Here is a 10,059-nt window from a genome sequence, read left to right on the forward strand (position 1 = left end):
AGCCCCTATCAAGGGTAAAGATACATGGTTTTTCAAAATTAAGGACACTGAGTTTCAGACACCCACAGTCTCTTTCCGGATTCCAGGAGCACTGAGGTCCCCCAGGCTCAGAACCACTGGTCTCTGCAAAGTAAGCAGCCATGTTCAATGGACAGTAACAAAAAGTAAGTCCTTACCACAAAAGCTGCTATAAAGATACTGCCTAAGATGATGAAAGCAAAAGAGAATCTGGAGCCAGCAGCCTTATGAGGCAGATGATGCTAAGGATCAGCCTAGACCAGTGATGGCGAACCTTTTGAGCTCGGCGTGTCAGCATTTTGAAAAACCCTAACTTAACTCTGGTGCCGTGTCACATATAGAAATGTTTTGATATTTGCAACCATAGTAAAACAAAGACTTATATTTTTGATATTTATTTTATATATTTAAATGCCATTTAACAAAGAAAAATCAACCAAAAAAATGAGTTCGCGTGTCACCTTTGACACGCGTGTCATAGGTTCGCCATCACTGGCCTAGACACAGATCGAAAGCATCATAACCCCAGGGTCCCCAGAAATGGTCTAGAGCCGTGGTCAGCAAACCGCGGCTCGCAAGCCACATGCGGCTCTTTGGCCCCTTGAGGGTGGCTCTTCCACAAAATACCATGTGCGGGCGCACACATACAGTGCAATTGAAACTTCGTGGCCCAAGCGCAGAAGTTGGCATTTTGTGGAAGAGCCGGTATTTTGTGGAAGAGCCACACTCAAGGGGCCAAAGAGCCGCATGTGGCTTGCGAGCCGCAGTTTGCCGACCACTGGTAGAGAAACCAATTTCCATCTGCATCATGTAAAGGAGGGGCAACTGGATACAACAGCATTGTGCTCATAACATTTTTCAGGAAGATGCCTATTTCACAAATTAAACACCTACTGGCTGTCATCGATTATGCAACACCTTCTCTCCCTTCACAGCTCTTTCAAAAGCTGAGTCAATGCTGTCGCCCAAATCACAGAAAGAGAAAAGTAAACCACCCTTTTTTCCTGGCCGCACGTGCCTACATTTTCATTTCAATAACTTCCCTTCAATGTTCTATACTCATCAACCCTACTAATAATATAATCATATGACCAGACCCAACTTCATCAGTATAAATTCAAAAACTAGAATTCAGGATTGAAAGAAAAAAAAAACTAGTTCAAAATACTTAGGCAGCTAAGTTCATAATCTTGCAGGTTGGTATCAGATAGTAACTCAACACCTGCTGCTACTTAGCTGACCACTAACATTAAGCCCTCTCAGGTGTCTACCGTCCTTTCGAACATGAAAACAGCTTCTAAGGCCATTGTTTCAGGGGACAGAGCCTGTTGTGCAACTAAGAAACTTCACCTACGTTCTTAACTGGGTGAATATAATTTTTTAATAACACTCTCCTGTTTCAATAGCACCTGCCAGATATACACCTTTACTTAAAATCTCATATTAGCACTCAGCTACATCTGATGCTACAGAAAGAAAGCCCATACCCCACCCTGACCCGGCTGATGTAGCAGTCTGCATTTACTGCACGGATCTTGCGCCTGTGACCGTGTTATGCGTTTACCAGCATTATTTTGTTTAATTCTTATAATCACCCCATGAAGTTGGCACTATTATCATCTTCCCATTTTACTTTAAATAAGGCATCTGAGGCACAGAGAGTATAGGCAGCAGACCAGGACCCTCTTCCACCCATCAACTATGCATTTTCTCAACATGAACATAGACATGCATATAATCTATGGTATTCTGAATGATGCCACGGAAACCATGTTGTCCATATGGATGGGTGAATTCATAGGATAAGGAGATCTTGCCCATAGTTAAAAGTTCACTTTAGAGGTAGGAAGCCTCCCCTCCCCGCAACAAACCTTGCCTATTTAGGTAAATTAATGAAAACAGAATATTCTTTAGTTAGGATGCAAAATCTTCATGAATTTCTGGAGCTTTTAAATGATAGAAGAAAGGGGAAGGAATAGGGGAAGACATCTTCCGGGCTTTTTTGTTTCAAAAGTAGGGATGAGATACTCAGCCGTGGCCTTGTAAAATAATGGAACAGGAGGACTGAGGAAGAAGGAAGAACCCCTGTCAGAGCATCCTGCAGTCCTGTGAAGGAGAAGGTGTGTGTTTAAGATGCAGGAAGCCAGGGGCAGGGATCCTAGGATGGTCCTGCTGGGGTGGGAAGCCAAAGACTAGGACCCTACCTTAAGCAGAGATGTCACAGAGAGTGACAACAAAGCAACGATGGCAAACGGAAGACATTCCCCAAAAAGTGGAATTGGATGTGCTGGGAAAGCTGGTGCTGGGGATTCCAGCTAGAACAGGCTAGTGGGAGTCCTCCCCTCTGCATGCTGCGCTCCTTCTAGTAGGTCAGGGGTCCTCAAACTTTTTAAACAGGGGGCCAGTTCACTGTCCCTCAGACTGTTGGAGGGCCGGACTATAGTTTAAAAAAAAACTATGAACATATTCCTATGCACACTGCACATATCTTATTTTGAAGTAAAAAAACAAAACGGGAACAAATACAATATTTGTATTTGCATGTGGCCCGCGGGCCGTAGTTTGAGGACCCCTGTAGTAGTTCTACTTCCAAAGTATCAGCCACCTCCCTCTTCTACCTAAATCCAGCCCTGCTGTGAGCTGATCAAGCCCTTTCCACTCTGGTCCACTGATTTGAGGCCCTATTTACTAGAGCCCACATGTGATGTTCCCAGGGATACTCCCGATGGCTGAAGACAGCTATGTCACCGTTCCTGTCCACAACATTATTTTCCGTATTCCTGCTTCCTCTGGAGCTCCGGTGACCTGACAGACATGGAGGCGAAAAGAGCTCACTCAGCAAATACCACATTGACTGATCAGAAGGAAGGTCCCGAAGAGAACAGTGGGACCCAAACTCAAGTCTCAGGGACGCTACTACAGGGAGCACAGTACCAAGTACCAATCGAGAAAAGTACAGTGTATAGCGACTGCTGTAAACTGGGGTTTATTTAAATCACTAGAAACAGCAGTTTCTTGTTATCTCACTATAAGTACTCATTACCAAATATTAGTGATAACTCATTTCCTCAAATTTTACTTGGGAGCTATTCCAGTTTTACTCAAAAAACATTGTATAATTCCCCCTTCCTGCCTCAAAACAATGACATGTTAACAGTAAATGGTTTACAGTAAAGTTTAACAATCTCCTCTTACTATCTTCTTCTGAGAAATGTACCCCTTAAAGTTATGCAAAACACATTTTAGAGCAGGAACTCCTTCCAAACTAGGAATGATTTTTCTCCCCAAGGGGACACTTGTCAAAAACTGGGAACATTTTTGGTTGGCACAATTGGGGGAGGGGTGCTGACATCTGGTGGGGGAAGGCGAGGGAGGCCTTCTGTACAACACAATGTGTAGGTCAGAACCCACAAAAAAAAAGAAAGAAATGATAGATGCTTCATAATATAAAACAGCCTACTAATCTTTTATAGATCTATCCTTTTTAATAGACATGAATAAAGAAAGCACACACTGGATCTTAAAACTACAGAATTACTTATACCATAGGGAGAGGAGAAACAGTTCAAGTAGACATTTAGTGTCAATTACGCCCGATGTTATGCTCAGGGTGTTTAGTTCAAGAAACTCTAATGGCAAATAAGCTCTGTAGTTCAGCATAAGGGGCAGGAAAAATCAGATGTGACTCCAACAAAAACCACTCCTAACTAAAATAGGACACTATTTTATCTTCTGGCACTCCACCAATTGACAAGTTCATGGTGAAATATCTTACTGATAAACATCAACTCCAATCTTTTTTAAAACAGTTTTTTAAAATTCTCTGCAAAACAAGTCCCTTGATGCAAACTGTAATCCAGCTAAGCCCAGGGCTCCATCTCAGTTATCCCCTCAAACTATGTAAAGAATCCCCATCACTAAACATTCTCTTTTATTGTCTGGGGGGGATCAAGGAAGTTAAATGTTAAGATTTATGACTCAGACTCCCCCACGGTGATAAAACACCTCCAACGGTAGCAAAGAAAAGCCCCTAAGAATTTATTGCAAAAATGATCATCTAATACAAAGAATCTTAACAAAAGGATGTTTTCCTTTACGTTAAGCGAAGTTGTTTTACAATGTCCAAAGTTGCTTTAGGATCAAGTCCCACTGGCAGCGTTTTTACTGCTCTGTCCCTCTTCCTTCCTTCCTCAAAGCCAGCCACACACCCACACGCAGTCCCAGGAGTCCAGCTCTGTACCTTGTGGCAAAGTCCTCATCAGGCGCGTTCACAATCACCGGGTGGGTGTGGGTGCGGTCCACACACTCCGACCTCAGAGTCCCCTCTGGAGGAAACCCCACAGCTCCCGGGCGGGGGCATCCAACCTGCTCCTTTTAGGAATCCTCTCGGGGAATACCAGAAGTGGACGACCCCGTTCCATATGAAGATCCCGTTTATGCAAACTCAGGGGAAAACGGGGATCTTTCAACATCCTCCCGCGTAGCTGCGCCCTCTGCCAGGGAAGCCAATCCAGCCGCGACTTTGTTTCCCACTAAGTGCTGGGTGGTGCCGCGGTCCTACACGCCCGCGCATGGGCTCCCAAGGCAACGCCTGCCCCGCCACGGCTCCCCCCGCCACAGCGCCGGCCTAGGCGCCTCCGGTCGCACCCAAGTGGGCGCTCCCAGGAGTACATACACCGGCACGCAAACTCAGAGGGCGCAGAAGCGGCGGCTGACCCTGTGTGTGCAGAGACAGGTGTGCACACAGAGACGTGCAGGCGCGGAGACCTCTCCCAAGTGTGCACAACTGGGTGGGCAGGCTCAGGAGCACGCGCACAGCCTCGTACCGCAACCCGGCCGCGCTGCGAACCACAGGTCCCAGCAGAGAACCTCCAAACCCCGGTCCGCGGCGCGTTTCACCAACTCACCTCCTCCAAAAATTTGGTCACATCATACACCTTGTGGTGCAGGATCAGCCAGGTGCTCTTGCTGTGGTTGTGCTTCTGGATCTCCTCCAGGGTGTAGTACTTGACGGCCTTGTCCGACGGCTCGGCCATTTCGGAACACCGCGAGTTTCAGGGCCTGCAGACAGCAGCCACGCCGGGCGGAGCAAAGCGCGTCTCTCCGAGCCAGTGCTGGGACATTCCCCCCGGTCCCGGCTGGCGCCTGGGGCGGGCAAGCGGCACCTCGGAGAGGGCGGCTTGCTGACGGCCTCCGATGATTGGCCAGAATCCGTGTCTCTCAAGGGGCCACCCTCGACTGACACCCTCCACCCAGCACGCCCCGCCCAAAGCGGGTGTTGATTGGCTGAAGATGCCCTATTGCGCGAAGGGTGGGGCGATGCGGAGTTTTCCTTGCGCCTGCGCAGAAGGAGGAGAGGGAAGCTGGGGGGGCCCCGGGGGTGACTCGGGTGACAGGGAGGTACACTTGCGTAGGAAGGACGGACCCGGCGGGGTGGTCCACAGGGGCCAGCGACCGCACGTCAAAATCGCCGCTCTTTCCCAATCACGTCAGATCAGCCAGACGGGCGCGTTAATTTCTAACAGTCTCCACGGCGAGTCTCCGGTAACTTGTTAGCGTTCCGTGAGAGAGAAACGAGCCTGGTGGACGTTAAAACACACCGCGCGGTCACTTAGTCTGGGTGGGACAAGGGTACTGCCCAGAACAAACTCACTCTAATTTCGCTTGACCAACCCCTTCCCTCACCCCGCCCTCAAATTGCCCAGTTCTCACATGAAAAACAAACCCAGGGGAACTGTTCATAAAAAGCTAGGACATTCTGGCCCTGCCAGGTTCAGTGGTTGAGCCTCGACCTATGGAGTCACGGTTCCATTCCTGGTCAGGGCACATGCCCGGGGTTGGGCTCTATCCCCAGTAGGGGGCGTGCAGGAGGCAGCCGATCAATGTTTCTCCTTTACTCTCCCTGAAATCGATTAAATATATTTTAAAAACGTTCTGATTATTTTTGTATCTTCTAAGACAAGTACTTGTCCGTTGTTGACCACTGGCTAGGCGAGTTCTGGTATTGGCTCTTTGTCTTGTCTCAATAGTACAGTGGGCCTTGACCTACGAGTGTCCCGACTAACGAGTTTTTTGAGATACCAGCTGTCTCTCGGTTGATTTTTTGCATTGAGTTGATAGAGTAATTTGAGTTAACGAGCTCCTTAACGAGCTCAGTCTCGGAACGAATTAAACTCGTAAGTCAAGACCCCACTGTATATGGCTAAGGTGAGTCCTAAATGATGGATAGCACCTGGAATAAAGTCTGGAAGAATACCTCCCAGCAGCCTTATGGGAGGTACATATGAAGATTTACAAATGATTGAGAAAACAAAGCAGAAAAATGCCATCATATTAAAAAGTCATCTGATATTTATTAAGGCCCTTTTCAGAAATGGTAGTTAATTCCAAAAGAACTTACACAACAGGGTGCACGTGTATGTCATCCTCCCTGGGGCTGAGCACAGTTCTTCCATTTTTAGGTCCTGGATGAATGTCAGTCCCCACTTTCCCCCACCCCTTACGTCCTCTATAGGAATGCAGGCCATCAAGAAGAAAACATTTTTCCAAGCGTCTCAAGCATTTTTTAGCCTTTTTATATAATAGAACACATTGCTTTTCAAATACTGAACCCACCCTGCATCTCAGAAATAAACCCCACTTGTCTATGTTATATAATAATTTTATTTATTAACTAGAGGCCCGGGTGCACAAAATTTGTGCACTCAGGGGGGCGGGGGGTGTCCCTCAGCCCGGCCTGCGCCCTCTTGCAGTCCAGGAGTCCTCTGGGGATGTCCAACTGACAGCTTGGCCTAAGCCAGCAGTTGGACATCCTTAGCGCTGCCACAGAAGTGGGAGAGGCTCTCACCACCACCGCTGCACTTGCCAGCCATGAGCCTGGCTTCTGGCTGAGCAGTGCTCCGGCTGTGGGAGTGCACTGACCACCAGGGGGCAGCTCCTGCATTGAGCTTCTGCTCCCCTGGTGGTCAGTGCGCATCATATCCATCCTTCGTTCCACTGTTTGGTCGATTTGCATATTGGCCTTTTGTTATACAGGATGAATTCTATGTTGAGTTTTTGCATCTATATTTATGAGATAGTGTGTAGATTTGTGTTTATGCATTACATTTGTCTGGTTTGGATATAAGAGTAATACTGCTTCATAGACTGAGTTGAGAAGTATTCCCTTTTCTATTTTTCTGGAAGAGATTAAGTACAATTGTTGTTATTCTTTAAAAGTTTGGTAAAATTATCCAGTGAAACCATATGGGCCAGCAGATTTCTTTTTTAGGAGGTCTTAAACTATGAGTTTAATGTCCATTAACAGTTATGGAGCTATTCAAATTTTCTGTTTCATTCTGGGTGAGTTGTGGTAGTTTGTGCTTTTTGAGGAACTGGTCCATTTCATCTAAATTGATAAATCTATTTGTATATAGTTGTTCATGGTAGTCCTTTACTATCCTTCGATGTCTGCAGGGTCTGTGGTGATATCCTGGTATTAGTAATTTGTGACTTATCCCATTTTTTGTTGTCAACCTTGCTAGAGATTTGTCAATTTTACTGATCTTTCCAAAGAGCCAGCTTTTCTGCTCTTTGATTTTTTTCTATTGTTTTTCTTTTTTTTCAATGTCATTGATTTCTGTCTTTATTATATCTTTTTGCTTGCCTTGGGTTTATTTATTTGCTTTTTTCTAGTTTCTTGAGGTGGAAGTTTATTGATTAGAGACTTTTCTTTTTCCTAATGTTTGCATTTAATGTTAAAATTTCCTATATGTTTTAAAAATAGTAAACAAAAATTATACTATTTCCCTAACAGTTGTCAGGACTACTAAATCTCCCCAAGATAAAGCAATGCATCTCTTGAGTGAATGGCTATCTTTAAATTCAATGTCAAGGTTGTTTCAGATTTCAGTCCCATTTCCAAATAACTCTAGAAGTGATGAAAAAGAAAAGGTTGGTGCCAGCGACCTGGATCCTATCAGGTGTGACTTATCAGATGCATAACTATGAGCCAGATGGTTAACTCTTCTAAATCACTGCTTATAATATGCATAGCACAGGGGCTGGCACAGAAAGCAATCAACAGATTTAACTAGTGTTGTTATTATTATTATTCAACAAAATTTCCTTATTCTAAAACGCAGGTATGAGGAAACATCCTATCTGGCAGGTGCTCCAAGGTGAAGTAAACTTAGGCAAATTTAGAAACAAACAAACCTGGTAAAGGAAGACAAATACTTCCTTTTCCCCTCCAGCAAATGAATTTGTATAAACATTTAGAAAACCAGTTCTACTCCTAAAATTCCTCAGGTAAAAATATACTGTAGAAAGCACTCAGCCTTCTCTTTCATTGTAAGACAAAAATAAGCAAACATTATTTTAAAATTTATTTTCCAATTCCTTCTGCAACTTGTGCACAAGACTTACATGAGCATCCCTTTCCTGCCCATTTTGGTAAATAGTTATATTTGCTATTGTATAGTTACAACCATAGAAAGCTGGTTCTCTCAACAAATGGGTACTTCTACAAAGATGGACTCTAATTCAAATGTCTACATGGATAATTTGCATTATATCCATGTATTTTAAAACTCATGATACCATATGTTATTCTATCCTCCCCAAAATATCTATAGGGTGTCCCAAAAATGTATGCACACACTTTAAATTATAAAGGCAATGTTTATTAATATACATTTCATTTTTTAAATTGAGCTATCAGCTGTTATAGTGTGTATACATTTATGGGGACACCCTATATATCTCTAGTATATATAGCTTGATTGATTTCTAAACAATTACCCTTCTATTAGCAATAATTTCCAAAATTTTCTCAATTATTAAAATTTTATTCATTTTAAAATTAATCATGTATGAGTTGAAGTTGCTTTTACTCACATATATTTATAACAGACCAGAATGTCAGTTGAGAATCTCTGATCAATCAGAGGCAGAAATGAGGAGCAAAGAGCAATGGATATTATCTGATCACAAACCTGATACAAATGTCTTAAATTCATTGCTGAAGTAAGGTGATTTCCCTCAGTTAACATCAGACAGTAAGTCAATTATGTGTAGGACATCTTATTGTAAATACTTCCTTAAGCACATGTTCCTGCTATATCCATCTTTAAGTAGGAGCAGGTAATTAGGGAGAGTAAATGTTTGATTGTAGGGCATTGTTGCAATACTAAATTTATTTTTTTTAAACTCTTGTCTCCAGCACAAGTAAATAGAACAAGAGTGAAATGGTGTAGATAAGAAAAATTCCAGATATCCTCTTTAACTTTGTAAAGGGTTCAAGGACAGTTCTATGAAATACAGTTGATTGTGTCACCCAAGTCAGAAGCTTGGGAACCATCCATCAGCAAGTCCTATAGGTTTTTCCTCCTAAACACCTCTCTAATCAGCGCTCTCCTGTTTATCCCCACTACCACTGCTCCGGACCTGCTTTTCATGATTACCTGCCTACCTGCTTACAATAGCTTCCAACAGGTTCTTCGTGGGGCAGAGGTGTAATGGCCACCTGAACAAGAAGGTATCTTCAGACCAAAAACCGAAGCAGGCAATGCCATAAAATACAACAAGATTCAACCCTTATTGAAGATAACATTGGCAAATATGTTCTCCCATGCAGGGGGCTTTCTTGTTGTTTTGTTGATGGTTTCTTTTGCTATGCAGAAGCTTTTTATTTTGATGTAGTCCCATTTGTTTATTTTCTCCTTAGTCTCTCTTGCCCTAGGATCTGTGTCTGTAAAGATATTGCTACGACATATGTCTGCAATTTTGCTGCCTATGGAGTTTTGTAGGGTTTTTATGGTTTCCCGTCTTACATTCAAGTCCTTTAGCCATTTTGAGTTTGTTTTTGTGTATGGTGTAAGTTGGTGATCTAGTTTCATTTTTTTGCATGTATCTGACCAAATTTCACAGCACTATTTATTAAAGAGGCTGTTTTGACTCCATTGTATGCTCTTGCCTCCTTTGTCAAATATTAATTGAGTATAATGGCTTGGGTCAATTTCTGGATCCTCTATCCAGCGGTTCTCAACCTGTGGGTCTTGA

The 10,059-nt window shown here is 43.7% G+C and overlaps 1 protein-coding gene across 1 annotated transcript in view; it reads right to left on the reverse strand.

Annotated features, from left to right (window-relative positions):
- Window positions 1-5,204, reverse strand: part of LOC102440293 (cytochrome b5) — a 28,459-nt gene extending 23,255 nt beyond the window's left edge. The window contains exon 1 of the mRNA XM_006090788.3: window positions 4,926-5,204. Within this exon, the coding sequence (XP_006090850.1) occupies window positions 4,926-5,054 (129 nt within the window). The 5' untranslated portion in view covers window positions 5,055-5,204. The remainder of the gene's footprint in view (window positions 1-4,925) is intronic.
- Between the last annotated feature and the right edge of the window lie 4,855 nt (window positions 5,205-10,059).

The sequence above is a fragment of the Myotis lucifugus genome, unplaced genomic scaffold (assembly GCF_000147115.1).
Source record: "Myotis lucifugus unplaced genomic scaffold, Myoluc2.0 scaffold_82, whole genome shotgun sequence".
NCBI lineage: Eukaryota > Metazoa > Chordata > Mammalia > Chiroptera > Vespertilionidae > Myotis > Myotis lucifugus.